This window comes from Aulonocara stuartgranti (assembly GCF_965226115.1).
Source record: "Aulonocara stuartgranti genome assembly, chromosome: 12".
Lineage (NCBI taxonomy): Eukaryota > Metazoa > Chordata > Actinopteri > Cichliformes > Cichlidae > Aulonocara > Aulonocara stuartgranti.
In genome coordinates, this window is record NC_138948.1 from 698,366 (window position 1) to 717,500 (window position 19,135).

General features: G+C 46.4%; 2 protein-coding genes across 5 annotated transcripts in view; one reads left to right on the forward strand and one right to left on the reverse strand.

Annotated features, from left to right (window-relative positions):
• Positions 1–5: 5 nt before the first annotated feature.
• Positions 6–18,311, reverse strand: tsc1a (TSC complex subunit 1a). 3 transcript variants are annotated; one of them, XM_082554194.1, is made up of 22 exons: positions 18,153–18,311; positions 17,735–17,852; positions 17,443–17,546; positions 17,216–17,368; positions 16,937–17,081; positions 16,669–16,823; positions 16,507–16,580; positions 13,924–14,114; positions 13,746–13,810; positions 13,566–13,677; positions 9,140–9,207; positions 8,957–9,053; positions 8,674–8,894; positions 8,471–8,604; positions 7,995–8,038; positions 7,395–7,561; positions 7,118–7,300; positions 6,906–7,016; positions 6,400–6,522; positions 1,457–1,644; positions 1,243–1,383; positions 6–1,086 (listed from the first exon to the last, which is right to left on the reverse strand). In XM_082554194.1, the coding sequence occupies exons 2-22, from the start codon at positions 17,841–17,843 to the stop codon at positions 663–665; spliced, it is 3,009 nt and encodes a 1,002-aa protein (XP_082410320.1). In that variant the 5' UTR covers positions 17,844–17,852; positions 18,153–18,311; the 3' UTR covers positions 6–662. The 3 variants fall into 3 exon arrangements, with proteins under 3 accessions (XP_082410320.1, XP_082410318.1, XP_082410319.1); XM_082554192.1 differs by having other exon boundaries at positions 7,968–8,038; XM_082554193.1 differs by having other exon boundaries at positions 7,968–8,038; positions 18,250–18,273.
• A 118-nt stretch (positions 18,312–18,429) lies between these two features.
• Positions 18,430–19,135, forward strand: part of LOC309718727 (uncharacterized protein) — a 2,660-nt gene continuing 1,954 nt past the window's right edge. The window contains exons 1-2 of one of the 2 annotated variants that reach the window (XM_082554240.1): positions 18,430–18,950; positions 19,028–19,135. The exon at positions 19,028–19,135 is cut by the window's right edge and continues 75 nt beyond it. In XM_082554240.1, the coding sequence (XP_082410366.1) occupies positions 18,842–18,950; positions 19,028–19,135 (217 nt within the window). In that variant the 5' untranslated portion in view covers positions 18,430–18,841. The other variant, XR_014280065.1, reaches the window with a different exon arrangement.

Here is a 19,135-nt window from a genome sequence, read left to right on the forward strand (position 1 = left end):
AAACAGACGTTTACATCTTTATTTCTGTCACAGTGTTTCAGGAGCACATCTTTGGTTTGTCTGCAGTTACTGATCAGCTGACAAATCCATAAAGAAAACAATCATCAGTCGCAGCGTTTAATTTGGCATGAAGCACTTTTTGGCTTAAACAGGAAAATCAGCTGAAACACAGACTGTAGAAAAAAGACGGACAAAGGCACATCATCGACTCTGAAGCTTCAGCGTTACAGTTTCAGCCGCATCACTTTCTTGTGATCAAATCCTGGAATTTGATTGGCTGATGCAGGCGGCTGTAGCTGCTAGCTATCTGCGAGGCTTCACCTCAGCTAACTGGAGTCCCTGAACTAGACTCCTTTTATCATAACTATGGATCAATACTATGGCTGAGACTATGGCGGTACTAGCAGACCGCCCAACAGACCACTCCCATCAGCACTGGATAGGAGCGACTGTCCTTTTGATTGGATGCCACTTATTAGAGGGCATTTTTGTTTGTGGATACTAGCCAGGCTAGCTGTAGATTTAATTCCCCTAATAAATAACAATCGTTACTGAAAGTTTGCTGATCTTGGATCAGCCTGCTTATTGCCTTATCATTATCATCTTTATTGCTCTTTTCCAGAGTGAGGGCGGAGCCCCTAGGAACCCCACCTCCTCCTCCCTCAGATGTCGGGCAGTGTCTCGTCGTAGTCCATGATGCTCAGTTCGTGTCTCCTCTGTTGGACGGCGAGTGTCAGGTCTACGGGGGCCACGATGGGGTCTGCGGCTTGGCTCAGCGGCTCAGTCTGAGGACTTCCTACAGGGAGTGATGCCTCCTCCACCTCCTGACCGAGTGGAGGGCTTGCTGGTTGGACATTCACCTCCTCCTCCTCCTCCTGGTTCTGATCTGTGGGTCTGAACAGCTGTCGGGCTCGTTGCTCCAGGAAGGAGCCGACAGCCAGCGGGGAGTCGATGGGGGAGAGTGAGAGGGACACGGGGGAGGTGGAAAGGACCTCCACTGCTCCGTTCATGATCCCAACAGCAGAAGAAAACGGGAGGAGGGACTTTTGGCTTCCCTGAGCATCAGGTAAGGCTCCGCTGTCGGATCTGGAGGACAGTATGACACAGAAAGGCAAACATTTATCAACAACGCACACGTGGAGAATAAAAGCACAGACACTCGTCCTGGTTCTGCCCGTCTCATTAAATCATTTTGGACGTCTCTGTGGGATCGAGGCGTCCTCGGACGATGGCCCTGTTTACCTGCTGACGTCCTGCAGCTCGCCGTTTGGGTGAGCCCCGCCTCCCGCGATCTGACCGTACAGCTGAAGCATCTCGGTCTGCAGCGCCTGAGTAACTCTCCTCAGAGCGGTACAGCGGCTCTCCGACGCCGACAGCTCTACCCTGAAAGCGACATACGCAGTCTGAGTCCGACGCTTCCCGTGTGGAGAGTTCCAGAAGGTGAAGCCGGACTGACCTGTTCTGGTTCTTGGTGTCCTCCAGCAGTTTTTTCTGGCTCAGGATCAGCTGGTCTTTCCTGGCCTGCTGGCTCTCCAGCTCCGTGATCCTGTGATTGGCTGCTTCCAGCTTCTGTCTCTGCTGGACATCGTTGTCCTTCAGCCTCAGGAACTCCTTACCCACACTGCACTGCAGCATGGACGCCTCCTGACACACAGCAGAGTACATTTAGAACAGCGCACGCTCCATTCATCATAGTGGCCACATTTGCATTACACAAAAGGGTCAGCAGAGGGCGGTGTGTTGTTGAGAGAGTCAACTCCCCGACTTACGTCTGAGGAAGCGTAAAAGGTGTGCTATAACTCTGTACGTGCTTTTAGTGAACCGTCTTTAATAAGAAACAAAAATCTAAATCAAAACATACGTTGAAGGAGAAACGGAGGGCCTGTCTCAATATGCGTACTTGTGTTCTCGTCCAAAACTCAAACGCAGCAATGGCGGACGAGCGGGGCTAAAAACTTTTACATATTACTCTTTCTGGGTCACAAAATAAACTTTTAAGTTATTTTCAAGCGAGAATGTAGCTGTGTGAACTTCAAACATCTGCTCGATTTATCAAGATGTCACATATTTCCAAACGCGCTCTGACGTTTTCGGAGACGTCTGTGACCCGCCGGCTCCACAGCAGACAGCGAGGTCGAGGATTATTAGAGCCGGCGAGAACAGCGGACTCCCGGCACATCGTTTTCAACCCCCCCGCGGTCTTTTTGCTACTCAGGTTAACCCTTTACAGCCGATCGGAGCGGGCACGCTCTGTTATGCGTAACTATTTTTAAATCCCGGTAGCTCTGCAACCAAGTAAGCTAGCGCAATAATTTTTTTGCATATGAAACTGGAGGAGTTGTACTTACATCTGATGCCATCAGCTTGTCCTAGGTCACGGTTTCCTTCCACATATAGCTTTGCAAAAACTGCATAAAAATCACTTGCAGCAACAAAAACATGATATTCCAGAAACACGCTTCGCCGATCCATCAGCTGTTTGTAACACTTCCTACGTCCATCAGTGCGAACTATCACATGACCGCATGACCTGCCCGAAACCGGAAGTGACGTAATTTTGCGGAAATGTAGTTTTTTACGATCGGGGCCTTATGAGCTTGTGTTTTACTTGTTATGTGTTTTAAAAAGTTATGTTTGACTTTATGACTTTCTGTGTCGTTTCTGGGATGCTTAAGACTCATATTGCACTGCTGGAAATAGTTTATTTTGATGCACATGCTGTTTTTTTGCAAATTTGCACTATAATATTTATTTTCGTTTTTCCTGCAGTATATAAAAATTGGTGTATTTCAAAAATAAAACTATGAAGACACTCAAAATAAATTTCCTGTGGTGGGAAACTATTTTGTGTAACTTTTTTGTATTTACAGTTTTGAGTAGAGATGGCACGATACCACTTTTTTATGTCCGATACCGATACCGATATCATAAATTTGGATATCTGCCGATACCGATATGAATCCGATATAGTGTTTTTTAATCAACAAAACTGTTTTTTAAAATATCTTGCTGCATTTTGCAAGTCTGCAAGTTCATACTCAAGTTTAAAACAACAACTACACTAAAGCTATTCTGTTATACCTGTATACAAAAAAAATATTTCATAGTTCAGCAATACTGATCAATCTAATAAACTTAGACCTACACCATCCTCCCTATTCTGGTATTTTAAAGAGTACTTAGCATAAATATTAAGCAACCTAACTAATAGGGTTCCAACTCCCAGCAACAACAAAAATAAATAAATAAAAAATAGGGAACCACCCCTCACGCTCCACCTCATGATGCTTAATCGACGTAATCAACCTTAATTTGATGCAGTGTGAAAAAAAATGCACAGAAATCAATTATTTTTCAAGAAATATTAAATAGATTCAACATCTTTCTTCAACAAAATTGCAGACTGCACAGATGGTACCTTCCCAAAGGAAAAAGTACTATAGCTTACTAGGGTATATATATTAGACTTAATAGTTACTATATACAGTAATTGACTTCTATTCATTTTACATCAAATTAAAACTTTGGGTGTCAGATAATTATTTATTAAAAGCTCGACATTTTAAATGAGAATAAGAAAGAAAAGTATGTCTTTGTGCCCCCTTTTCCCTGTTCATGCCCTATCGGCCCCCCTGGCTAAACTTTGCTAGATCCGCCCCTGCACAGTTACCAGCGTCAGCTACGTAGAAAAAGATCCTCGAGTAGAAAGTAATATTAAATAAATTCTAACAAAAGCTTATCAAGCTTAAACGTGCTGCTGTTGTTCAGCCGCTGGTTTCCTCTTTCTGGTGCAAAGTGGGCCAAAAGCAAAGACGGACTCGCGACAGAAAAGCCGATCAGCTGATCATTGATCAGTTTCATGATTGAAGTAGCAGCAAGAAGAGACAGTCGCTCCATATATCGTTTGTTAAGCTTAACGCAGGAATGCTTTACAAACATTCAGAGATGGACTTACACACTTGCTTTACTTCTCTCGGGGATAACTTTGTCGGAGATGAAATGCCGGGTTGGTAGCGAAGCTCCACATGCTATCCAGACCACCGACAGGTCCCGCATGCCACAGCCGCTCTATCACGTGATGCATACTGCTCCGACGTGCTAACGTTCTGAGGTGAGTTACGGCGTGTTGCAAGTTTGTGAGGTGCTTTCGTGATATTTAATGGATCGGATTACATTTTTTATTTTTCTCCGATATCCGATCCAGTAATTTAGGTCAGTATCGGACCGATACCGATACGTAATATCGGATCGGTCCATCTCTAGTTTTGAGGGATAAGCCTCTTAAATTTCTCTAACTAGAAATATATGTTAAAAAAGCAAAAACGATTTTCAATTTTTTTGTAGTTTATTGCACTTTTTTGCAATTTATGTAATTACTATGCACCTAATGCAGACATATTATTAAAGTTTGGGCTATAATGGTTGTATTGATGTATAGCAACTTGAAATGCTCCTAAAAATGGCTCCACAGCATGTAAAAATATAATATAAGCTCTGGTGGACTTGGTTCTATGGTAGGTCTTAAAGGGTTAAACAAACCCCAGCAGCTGTCTATTGTATTGAGTGTCCACTACAATAAAAATAAAAGCGTTCTAACATCTCACCTGCTTGTTTTTATTAAGGTATGTACACGTATGTACATGTACACTATTTTTATTAATGGAGATTTCACTACTGAGGTTAAACATGATATATAAGTCACTTAGATCACTTCTAAATGTTAGGTTTGTTTCAGTGTTTAATTTGTTCCTGAGTAAACCGGTTCGGCTGTGATTAAAGCTTCATCACATATTACTCACAGTTAAATTAAGGACGGCAGTAAAAACTCTGGACCTGTGACATCATCAAGTACGCTGCTGTTCCAGTTGTACAAATCGCGAGTCCGTGCTCGCGTTCTCGGCGAGACCGGACTCGCCGAGAACGCGAGCACGGACTCGCGTACTTAGAATTGAGAAAGGGCCGGAGTCTGAGTAACGATTGTGATGTGCTGATCTCGGCAGGTTAGCGTGGAAGAGAAAACGTGTCTCACTGAAACGATGAGAAACACAGTCGTAGATGTGATTCTGCTAATCAGATCCTGAAGCTCTGCATGCAGGCGCGTGTCTGCGCTTTATCACCCACTCGTTCGCCGCTACAGTCGAGTAGCGCCTAAGGCGCGTGGGGTCGTCATAGCAACATGGCTAAAGGGAAAACGTGTTTTTACGAATCTGAGTTAAAAACAGATCCTGTTGAAGTGAATACTGACGTGACAGAGCTAACGATGAGTCATGTTCAGGTACGATGTAGAAAACAAGAAAATGTGATTTTGATGTTTGAGCTTTAGTCACAGAGAGAAACGCAGCAGGATGTGACATCACAGAGAGAGAGGAGGAGCCATGTGGGCGAATGAGGATGAAGGAGCGTTCGGTCTTTGAACACTGAACTGGATTTATTTATTTGTCTGTTTCTCATTCTTGCCGTGTTTACAACTTCCAAGCATTTGGAGTTTATCTACACCAAGGGTCTCAAACTCGTGGCCCAGGGGCCACTAACGGCTCACGTCACCCCTACTCACGGCTCGTACATGATGTGACGAAATATGATGCAGTTTGGCCGATGAAGTGACTTTTTATGTTTGTTGTCGAGCGCAATGTTAAAATAAGTTCTTTAAATGATTTAATATGAAGACAACATGAGCAGAGAGCAGGAACGTGTACACGTATGTCTGCACGATGATTTAGTTACAAACACAACGACAGCAGCAGTGCTGCCACGTGTGGGACCGACAGAGGAGCGATGTGTTTGTTTGGTCATTCAATGAAAGGCTTCGGGTAGTTAAATTATACAGGCACAGTCGTCTTCTACAAGTTAGAAATTTAAAAAACAAAAAACATTTTCAGAAATATTTGTGTCTGTTTTCTTGTTTGTTTTTGTACTACTTGAGCACTAAAGTGGCTCCAATGAGACGACAGCAGTGGCCCTCGGCTCGTTCATATTCGAGGCCCCTGATCGACAGAGAGCCCCTCCTCTCCGTCCACCTCCCTGAAGTCAACATATAAATAACTACATATAATTTAACTTGTGTTACACTGACAGTGTACATTATGGACATTCACTTTCTAACAACCAAGAATTGAATAGAATAGCCTTTTATTATCATTGTACATGTACAATGAAACTGTGGGTGCTCCACAACAACTGTGCCTGAATAAAATATAAAAAGTAAGGAATAAACAGGAGAAATCTGTCGGCACAGACTGGAGAAGAAAATAGTAGCTGGCTGAAGCTGGCTGAAGCTGACTGAAGCTGGCTGAAGCTGGCTGAAGCTGGCTGAAGCTGACTGAAGCTGGCTGAAGCTGACTGAAGCTGACTGAAGCTGGCTGAAGCTGGCTGAAGCTGGTGTGTGTGTGTGGGTCTTACGGTGCAGCGCTGTGTCTCTCCGCCCTCCAGCTGTTGCTGCAGAGCTTTGTTGGTCTCTCCGAGCAGGACCAGCTGCTGGTTCAGCAGGAACATCTGTTGATGCAGCTGCTCACTGCTGCACAGCTGGAGACACACAGACACACAAACATCTGCAGAACAGGACTGAGTGGGAGCAGCTGCCTCAGGACTTCAGCTGTGGTTACTGTTTTTGAGCCACTGTGGGCTCGTCCTCCTTCATTATTCAGAAACAGAAAAACTGGCTTTGTCTTCAGTTTCTCTGCTGCTGGTTTAAACTGAAACAGCCTGAGCACACACGGACTCGTTACAGACTCGACAGACCTATCGGTGTCTGACAGGAAGTGAAACCCCTCTGACCCACATATCTGCCTCCTCTCGGTGTGTATTTAGTCGTCATGGACACACTGTGATGCTGCGAGGCCACACACAGAGAGAAGCAGCTGAGCGCCGTGCTCCTTCAACGATGCCATCGACTAATCGGGACTCACCTTCACTGACAGCTGGGTCAGCTGGTGCTCAGCATTATACGCCCTGTAATTGGCTTTCTGAAGCTCCGCCTCCAGATCCTGCAGTCTGCTCTGGCACTCCTGCAGCTCACCCTGCAACAGCCAATCAGAGCACAGGATGTGAAGCTCTTTGCTGATGGTGTGTGTGTGTGTGTGTGTGTGTGTGTGTGTGTGTGTGTGTGTGTGTGTGTGACCTGCAGTCTCTGGCTCTCTCTCTGCTCGTCTCGTTGCAGCTGCAGCAGATGTGCAATGTGTGTGTGCAGCTGCCCGCTGCGTGTGTGTGTGTCGCGCTGCAGCGCCGAGTATCGGCGCTGCTCCTCGTCCAGACTCGCCCTCAGACTCCGGATCTCCTCGTCTTGAACGCCGAGCTGAGACTTCTGCAACCAGCAGCGTGACGGAGGAGAGAAAACATGAGAGGAGGGGCTACGTGGGTGGTGTTCAGCATCATGATGAGGTTGACGTGTGTGTTACCATGGCAGCGCTCTGCTCCTCCAGCGTTGTCGCGTTGATGACCCTCCGCAGCAGCCGGCGGTTTCGGATGGCGTGCTGTTGCCGCTTGAAGCGCTCGTACTGGAGCTGAGCATGGACGAGCAGCAGCTGATTGGTCAGAGACTGAAGCTCCTCCTCCTGGGTGGAGCCTGACACACACACACACACAGTTCTAATGAAATCCTCTGTGCTGATGCAAACCCGGCAGCTTGACGCCGCAGCTCGTCTGAGGGTCATTAAACGAGCTGAGCGTGGTCAGTACGGCGAATACGAGAGAACCGGAGCACGGTGTCCCACAGCTGCCAAGAACCAGCGTGGATCCTGCTGCGAACCGCTTCCTCATCAGCCTCAAGACGTGAAAACTGAACCCGAGAACACCAGCCGGCTAAATCAAACCTGAACGCAGATTCAGGACGGCGCCCGCAAACAGCAGCGAATGTGACGACGAGCTGAAACAGCGGCGCGGGTTCAGGAGCTTGTCAGCTCCACACAGTGAGCTTACAGCTTCATGTGCATGTGAGGTTAATGAGCGTGATGAGGCGAGAGTTCAGGTACCTTTGCTTTTCATGCTCTGCTGTTTACCTCCAGAGTGACTCCGATCCACCGACTTACTCCCAGCTGATAACCTGTGAACACCACAGAAGAAGAAAGAGGTGACGCAGGTTAGCACGTTTTACACAACATCAGACGGGTCTCTGATGACACGCGTGCAGACGTTTCAAATCTAAGGACACGGTTTCATCGACAGACTAGACGATGGCTGCACCTCGCTCCATCGATCGGCGAGCAGCGGGAATCTCGCTTCGTGTTTAATGTCTTGTTTTGTCGCCTCACCCCGACCGGCCTCTCCTCCCTCAGCCTGGCTGTGCTGCAGCTTTCTTCCTGTTAGAAGGACTTCTGTCTTCCCACTATCTCCAAAGCGCTCGCTCAGGGGGCGTTTATGCGTTACAATATGAAGCTAGGCGACTCACACCTTTGATGTGATACTGATCGGTGTGTTTTGGGCGTGAGGCGGCGTTCTGCCTGATAATGCCCTCTGATAACTTCCTGCGGCTCACCTCCTGCTGAGGCAATCGTGGGCGTTGTTTCCACGGGCAATCAGCTGGTCCAGAACCTTCAGAGGGGAGACAGAGGTCACCTCCTCCTCTCTGTTCTCCCTCTGTGGTCCTCCCCCCTTCTTCTCCAGCACCTCCTGCAGGACACAGCACGTTACCGAGCACGCTCACAAAAACCACCTGTGGCTCGGTCCACCTGACCTTACCTGGGTCTTCTTCCCAACGAACAGCATGGCCGCCCGCGGCAGAGCGAGCTCAAACAGCGGGTCATACGGAGAGCTGGGGCTGTAGTCCGAGAGGGCGGAGCCTGGCTCTTCAAATCTGGGGTGAGGAGTGGTGAAGCAGGGAGGCAGGGGGACCCCTGAAGCCTGAGTGGGGGTGGAGGTGATGAGGCGGGGCGAAGGCTGCTGGGACTCATCTTTAACATCTGGAGACAAAGAGAAGATGAAGAAACAGCTGCAGTGACATCACTGAGATCGATCAGCTCACCTTGTCTGTTGTTGTTAACGAGGTCACTCAGGCCTTGCTCCTCCCCCTCAGTGATTGGCTGACAGGTTAACCCCTCCCCATCTTTGACCATCCTCACCTGCAGGGAGACAAAGCAAGACTCTTCCTTCACAATAAAAGCAGCCCAGTTAACTCCCAGTTGTTTAACTGAAGTCTTTAACTCACCTGGCTGCGGTCGGGCTCCTTAGTGGGAGGAGCCTCAAGAATGGAGGCTGATGAAGGCAATTTCTCACCTGCGTCCACACACACACACACACACACACACACACACATTATTAACACACACACACACACACAACACACACACTATTAACACACACACACATTATTAACACACACACACACACACTATTAACACACACACACACATTATTAACACACACACACACACACTATTAACACACACACACACACATTATTAACACACACACACACACACACACATTATTAACACACACACACACACACACACATTATTAACACACACACACACACACACACACACACACACACACACACACATTATTAACACACACACATTATTAACACACACACATTATTAACACACACACACACACACACACACACACACACACATTATTAACACACACACACACACACACACACACATTATTAACACACACACACACACACACACACACACACACACATTATTAACACACACACACACACACACACACACATTATTAACACACACACACACACACACACACACACACACACATTATTAACACACACACACACACACACACACACACACATTATTAACACACACACACACACACACACACACACATTATTAACACACACACACACACACACACACACACACACACACACACACACACACACACACATTATTAACACACACACACACACACACACACACACACACACACACACACATTATTAACACACATTATTAACACACACACACACACACACACACACACACACACATTATTAACACACACACACACACACACACACACACACACACACACATTATTAACACACACACACACACACACATTATTAACACACACACACACACACACACACACACACACACACATTATTAACACACACACACACACACACACACACACACACACATTATTAACACACACACACACACACACACACACACACACATTATTAACACACACACACACACACACACACACACACACACACACACACACATTATTAACACACACACACATTATTAACACACACACACATTATTAACACACACACACATTATTAACACACACACACATTATTAACACACACACACACACACACACATTATTAACACACACACACACACACACACACACACACACACACACACACATTATTAACACACACACACACACACACACACACATTATTAACACACACACACACACACACATTATTAACACACATTATTAACACACACACACACACACACACACACACACACACATTATTAACACACACACACACACACACACATTATTAACACACACACACACACACACACACACACACACATTATTAACACACACACACACACACACATTATTAACACACACACACACACACACACATTATTAACACACACACACACACACACATTATTAACACACACACACACACACACACACATTATTAACACACATTATTAACACACACACACACACACACACACACACACACATTATTAACACACACACACACACACACACATTATTAACACACACACACACACACATTATTAACACACATTATTAACACACACACACACACACACACACACACACACATTATTAACACACACACACACACACACACACACACACACACACACATTATTAACACACACACACACACACACATTATTAACACACACACACACACACACACACACACACACACACATTATTAACACACACACACACACACACATTATTAACACACACACACACACACACACATTATTAACACACACACACACACACACACACACACACACACACATTATTAACACACACACACACACACACACACACACACATTATTAACACACACACACACACACACACACACACACACATTATTAACACACACACACATTATTAACACACACACACACACACACATTATTAACACACACACACATTATTAACACACACACACATTATTAACACACACACACACACACACACATTATTAACACACACACACACACACACACACACACATTATTAACACACACACACACACACACATTATTAACACACATTATTAACACACACACACACACACACACACACACACACACATTATTAACACACACACACACACACACACATTATTAACACACACACACACACACACACACACACATTATTAACACACACACACACACACACACACACACACATTATTAACACACACACACACACACACACACACACACACATTATTAACACACACACACACACACACACACATTATTAACACACACACACACACACACACACACACACACACATTATTAACACACACACACACACACACACACACACACACATTATTAACACACACACACACACACACACACATTATTAACACACACACACACACACACACATTATTAACACACACACACACACACACACACACACACACACACACACACACACATTATTAACACACACACACACACACACACACACACACACACACACACACACACATTATTAACACACACACACACACACACACATTATTAACACACACACACACACATTATTAACACACACACACACACACACACATTATTAACACACACACACACACATTATTAACACACACACACACACACACACACATTATTAACACACACACACACACACACACACACACACACATTATTAACACACACACACACACACATTATTAACACACACACACACATTATTAACACACACACACACACACACACACACATTATTAACACACACACACACACACACACACACACACATTATTAACACACACACACACACACACACACACACACACATTATTAACACACACACACACACACACACACACACACATTATTAACACACACACACATTATTAACACACACACACATTATTAACACACACACACACACACACACATTATTAACACACACACACACACACACACACACACATTATTAACACACACACACACACACACATTATTAACACACATTATTAACACACACACACACACACACACACACACACACATTATTAACACACACACACACACACACACATTATTAACACACACACACACACACACACACACACATTATTAACACACACACACACACACACACACACACATTATTAACACACACACACACACACACACACACACACACATTATTAACACACACACACACACACACACACATTATTAACACACACACACACACACACATTATTAACACACACACACACACACACACACACACACACATTATTAACACACACACACACACACACACACATTATTAACACACACACACACACACACACATTATTAACACACACACACACACACACACACACACACACACACACACACATTATTAACACACACACACACACACACACACACACACACACACACACACACATTATTAACACACACACACACACATTATTAACACACACACACACACATTATTAACACACACACACACACACACACATTATTAACACACACACACACACATTATTAACACACACACACACACACACACACACATTATTAACACACACACACACACACACACACACACACACATTATTAACACACACACACACACACACACACACACACACACACACACACACATTATTAACACACACACACACACATTATTAACACACACACACACACACACACACATTATTAACACACACACACACACACACACACACACACACATTATTAACACACACACACACATTATTAACACACACACACACACACACACACACATTATTAACACACACACACACACACACACACACACATTATTAACACACACACACACACACACACACACACACACACATTATTAACACACACACACACACACACACACACACACATTATTAACACACACACACACACACATACACATTATTAACACACACACACACACACACACACACATTATTAACACACACACACACACACATTATTAACACACACACACACACACATTATTAACACACACACACACACACATTATTAACACACACACACATTATTAACACACACACACATTATTAACACACACACACATTATTAACACACACACACACATTATTAACACACACACACACACACACACACACACACACACACACACACATTATTAACACACACACACACACACACACACACACACACACACACATTATTAACACACACACACACACACTATTAACACACACACACACACACACTATTAACACACACACACACACACACATGTGAGGTCACCTGACATGGAGGTGCTCCTGCTCAGTGGGTGGGTGGAGCCTAAAGCAGTGCGTTCAGAAGGGGGTGTGGACAAACCACAGTGTAAGGCGGGGCTCCATGTGACGTCGTCAGGCTGCACACAAACAGGAAGTGTCAGTGCTTGCTCGTCTGGCCCACAGATTAGACAGACAGGTGAGTTACCTGCGTGCAGGTGTTCAGGTTCAGCTGAGGCACACATCTGGATCCCAAAGGACAGACTGAACTTCCTGTCAGCAAACACAAACACTTAATTAAAAACATCCGTTTCCTTCTGGTTTCACTTTGACCTCTGTTACAAACTGAACAGGAGGTCACATGATCTCACACTGCTGTTACTCACCTGAGCTGCTGACAGCGTCTGTGACCGGAGGACTGCAGGTGAGGTCCAGATGAGGGAGGGGAGTCAGGGGGAGAGGTGTGATCAAAGAGCAGGAGGAGGAGCAAATGTCCTCCTCGCACGAAGACTCCAGAGGATCCAGGGACACTCTGGAGCACTCGATCACAATGTCATGGACTTCGTAACACCTCCACCTGAGTGGGAGGAGGGGAGTGTCAGTCTGAGCTCAGCAGGGAGCAGCTCGCTAACTCCAGCTGCTTCTGCTCGCCAACAGCTTCAAATAAATCGCCCAGTAAAGGTGTCCCACAGCTCAGTGCTGGGCCCATTACAGCACCAGCAGTCAGAGGTTTGGACACAGCTTCACATTTAATGGTTTTTCTTTCATCACTGTTTACAGTGTAAATTCTCACTGAAGGCATCAAACTGAATGAAAACGTGGAATTATGAAGTAAACCCAAACATGTTTTATATCCACCCTCTGCTTCGATTCCTGCTTCGCTCACTCTTGGCCTTCTCTCCACGAGCTTCATGAGGTCGTCTCCTGAAATGGTTTCCAACAGTCTTGAAGGAGTTCAGAGATGCTGAGCGTTTGTCGGGCCTTTGCCTTCACTCTGCGCTCCATCTCATCCCAAACCAGCTCCTCTGGGTTCAGGTCAGGTGACTGTGGAGGCCAGGCCTCCATCGCTCTCCTTCTTGGTCCTCACACAGCCTGGAGGTGTGTTTGGGGTCCTGTTGGAGAATAAATGATGGGACGGCATGTCGCTGCAGGATGCTGTGGTGGCCATGCTGGGTCAGTGTGCCTTCAGTTTGGAAGAAATCCCCAACAGTGTCACCATCACACCCCCTCCTCCATGCTTCACAGTGGGAACATGCACGTGGAGACCATCGTTCACCTTTTCTCCCCAAAGACACGGCAGGTGGAACCAAAGATCTCAGGTTTGGACTCATCAGACCAAAGCACAGATGGTCTGATGTCCATTTGTTGTGTTTCTTGGTCCAAACAAATCTCTTCTTGTTGCTTTATCTTAGTCGTGGTTTCTCAGCAGCTGTTTGACCATAAAGGTCTGATTCACACAGTCTCCTCTGAACATGTACAGATGTGTCTGCTACTGGAGCTCTGTGTGGCATCTGTCTGGGCTCTGATCTGAGCTGCTGCTACATGATCCCAGATGTCTTCAGTTTGTATCTACAATGTGGAAAGTAGCACCAATGAAGAAAGCCCACTAAATGAGAAGGTGTGTCCAGAGTTCTGACTGGTAGTGCAGATCTGATATGACGATGACACGTCTTTCATGTTACTAAAATCTAACCCAACCCGACCTCTGGTGACCCGGACTCTCCCGTTTAATTTGCAGCAGTTTGAAACTCAATGTTCAAACGCTCAGTCACGCTGCAGTTCATACTTTACTCTGATTGGACAGCAGAGGTCATGTTTCGTTCATGCTGTGCTTCAGGTCACGTCTCAGAGGACACGCTGTCAGTTTGGATACTGACGTTCGTGGTAGTGACGAGTGCCACTCTCAAACGACATGCTCGCATTACCTCGCTTTTGTTTATTCTTTATGGACCTTTTCATTGGTCGCAGTCATCTTTGCTTTCCTGTTTCTACAGGAACAAGTTTTTCCACTCTGAGTAGTAATCGCTATGTTGTATTTTGTTAGTTAACGGTGGACGCTTTTACTGCCACCTTCTGGCAGTAAGTGAATCTTACATCCTGCAGACAGCAGTGGAAGAGAAAACATATTTCAAACAGAAAACAGTCAAAGTATTCTTGTCATTTTAAATGTTTGGAGTTAGAGACGTCAGAGTCGCGATACCCAGCTGAATGCCAGGGTAAGAAAACCAAAGAAAACCGTGCAGTTGACGGGTAACTAGGCTACACTGCCTTTCTTATCAGCGTGAGAGGGTGGAGTTATCACGGCAGGTACGCTAGTCGTCGTGTCACACGTAGCTTCTGCGTCTGAGCGACTTCCTTCGTTTTCAGGATAGCAGACTTTTGTAGCTGCATGCTGCCGTCTTCACTTCCTGAAGAACTGCAGGATCAGAGTTTCGCTCCTTAATCCTCAGATAGATGCTAAAGAAGTGCACAAGGTTTCATTCCAGGCCCTCCTTATCCAATCTGTGTGTTTACTTGTGTTCTGTGTATTTCTATCATCTCCTAAATCACTGATCAGGCTTGGCCGACCTCCCTCAGACTAACAGCTGCTGCAGACGTCCCTGTTTTTTAAAGCTGGTTACAAACTTGGAGATGAAATGTGTTGCTCTGAGGCCACATCGTGTGTGCGCCCGTGTTATTTGAACCTGCTGACAGATCAGAGCGCATCACTTCCTGTCATTAGCTGGAATCGAGTGGCGGGCTTCGTCGTCAGATAAAGGAAAGTTTGATATTGAGCTGCGGTAAACACGCCTCTGCGACGCGAATTCAGCTGGACAGGATACTTTAAGAAAACTCAATCAGATGTTATTTTCTTTCTTTCTTGTTGATTTGCATTCGGTTGAGCTCAGCGCTGGGTTCACTCTGTCAAAGGACCTGCTGACCTGGTTCTGCACGCTCAGGTGTGGTTTCTGTCTCCAAGCTGGACTCACCTGGACGGGTCCAGTTCGTAGTCCTGAGTGCCTGTAACGAGCTCTGGGTGAATCCGGACGTGTTCCAACATCGGCTGACGGGACAGGACAGAGTGTGAGGTGAAACTGAAGGAACACCTGCGGTCATCACATCAGTACCGCCCCCTGCAGGTGTGCACTCACCTTCACCACCTCCTGGAAGGTGTCCAGGTTCTCCTTCATGCTGTAGTGCAGCCGCAGGTAGGAGATGAAGCTACAGGGGAACATCCCATACAGGCGGTGGAACAGAGAGTACGTACCTGCATGGAGGTGCACCAAGTGGGCCACAGGCTCATGACCTGCACGAGCCAATCAGAAAACATCTTATCAACCACTCAGAGAAGCAGACTGACCAATCAGAAAGCATAAGGAGCTGCTTCCTGCAGCGCCCCCTGCTGTGTGAGTGAGTTACCTGGGTTTTTGCAGCTGCGGGATGCAAGGCGCCCAAACACGTCAAAGAAGTCATTGATGTGCTGCTTCCCGGCCTGAGGAATCATGGGTAACAGAGTGACCAGGACCAGGACTCCCGTGATAAGGACGACCACATCGCTGTCCGTCTGAAAAACAGGAAGTGGAATTCTGAGTTTACAGCAGCAGGAATCCGACCTGTGATCCGACCTCACATGATCGACATCATGACAGAATCTGAATGTGCAGGAGGACAGGTGTGTCTCAGGTGTGTGTGTATTACCTTGAGGCAGCGCAGCAGTGACAGCAGCAGCGGCGAGCGGCTGATGTGATGAACCCATGGCGGCTGTTTCCTGATCAGGTGACCCAGCAGGGTGAGGGCGCCCAGCCTGGTCCCGGATCGACTCACAGACTCGTTGAGCTTCTCCAGCAGCACCTAGTGGGCGGGGCCAACAGGTGTTAGAGTCACAGAGATAAAGAACAGGAGATCTGCGAGCAGGCGAGGCTCACTTTGTGATGCGGCTCCCTGATGGAGGAGAGGAGGAGCAGGGCCTGAGAAGATGACGAGTCCAGGTAGTACTCCACCACGGAGGAGAGGACAGCGCCCCCTTTGTCTGAGAGGAGAAACATGCATGCTGGGAGCTCTGCACTGATTGGCCGTCACAAGTGATGTCAGACTGAGTTGATAAGGTTGCTTTGTTGGACGTCAGCAAAACTGCAGCTTCGTGATTGGTTCACGTGGTGAGCGCGTCACAGAGATGCAGACCTGCGTCATTCCTTTGTGCTGCACAGTTGAACTCACCTGTACTCAGCTGCTGGTTGACTGCAGCTCTCACTCGCTCCGCCTCCTGCAGCTCTGAACTGTCCAGTGAGAGCAGGAGCTCGCTGATGCTCGCCTGCTCCCTGGACATCGCGGACACCTGCAATTCGGCCAGACAGTGAACGCATCATAACACAGGCCAGACAGCTGAACGTCACGTGAGGTCACGTTGACGTCATCGTGTTCAGTTCTCTGTGACAGAGGAACAAAATCAATAATCGATGATTATCTGCTACTTCTTTTTCTGTCCCCACACAGTCATCAGTGTGTGCTGGCCTAACACTGCGCAAACTTTGACCTCACGCCTGTTGTGTAACAGCTGCTGTCACGTCACTGGTAGCCCTCCGTTAGCAGCTGATGCTAATCTAACATGCTAACAAGCAGTGTAGCGGCCACGTACCGGCGTCCCGGGACCCGACCCCGCGGAGGAGCCTCCGGCCGGGATACGGAGCGCAGACAGCCGCTCAAACCGACCAAAGAGCCGCAGAGACGGTTACCTTCAGACCTGCTGATCCCAGCACGGAGCAGCCATCTTCAGCTACAGCAGGACCCGCCCACCGCGGTGACACGAGCCTCAGCAGCCAATCACACACAGGAGGCGTTCAGCGCCACCCGTCAAGATGGGAAAAAGGATGATTTATTATTATTATTATTATTATTATTATTGTTGTTGTTGTTGTTGTTATACTTTTGTGTGGATACAAACAAACAGCTGGGGTCCGTTCTTCGTACCTCGCTTACTACATCCAAGATCAAATCATCGCACTAACTTTGAGCTCACTATCCCGGTTCTCCGAACACACCTGCTGTTGACGATCAGTACAGCTGGATGAAGTAATGTGAGATCACTGGGTGGCTTAACAGGGGCTACGCATCGATAGTAGAAACATTGATCGGCAACCCTTTGATTGGTCGGCGAAAATGTCGAAGGCGCGCTCTCGGTATTTTTCGGCAGCAGAGCAAGAACTCTTGATTGAGGGATTTCAGGAGTTTCAGAGTTTAATCAGAACGCAAGGGAACACTGCAAAGGCTGCAAAAGCAAGGAGAGAGGGCTGGCAGGAAGTTGCTGACAAATTAAACTCGTAATTAATGTATTATATTATATTACATTATGTCCTCTTTCACATTAGAGCCACGACAGGACCCACTAGAACATGGGAACAAGTAAAAGTGAAATATAAGAATATTCTACAGAATGGTAATATTTCTCACTTATATTGCTTTTCGTCTCTTGGAAAGAGACCCTGAAATAATCTGTTTGTTTGTTTATAACAGCAACCAAGAAAAGGGCAGAGCAAACAAAGACAGGTGGTGGTCCTGCACCGCCTCATCACACCCCGGCAGAGGAGCTGGCCCTAGGGTTGAATGCCACCAGACCCATTG

Coding starts and splice junctions, on each gene's coding strand:
- tsc1a (XM_082554192.1), bottom strand. CDS start 17,843: ATGTCCAGGGAGCAGGCGAGCATCAGCGAGCTCCTGCTCTCACTGGAC. Junction 6,523..6,905: donor TGACCCAGCTGTCAGTGAAG/GTGAGTCCCGAT, acceptor GTGTGTCTCCAG/CTGTGCAGCAGTGAGCAGCT. Junction 1,384..1,456: donor GACACCAAGAACCAGAACAG/GTCAGTCCGGCT, acceptor TGTCGCTTTCAG/GGTAGAGCTGTCGGCGTCGG.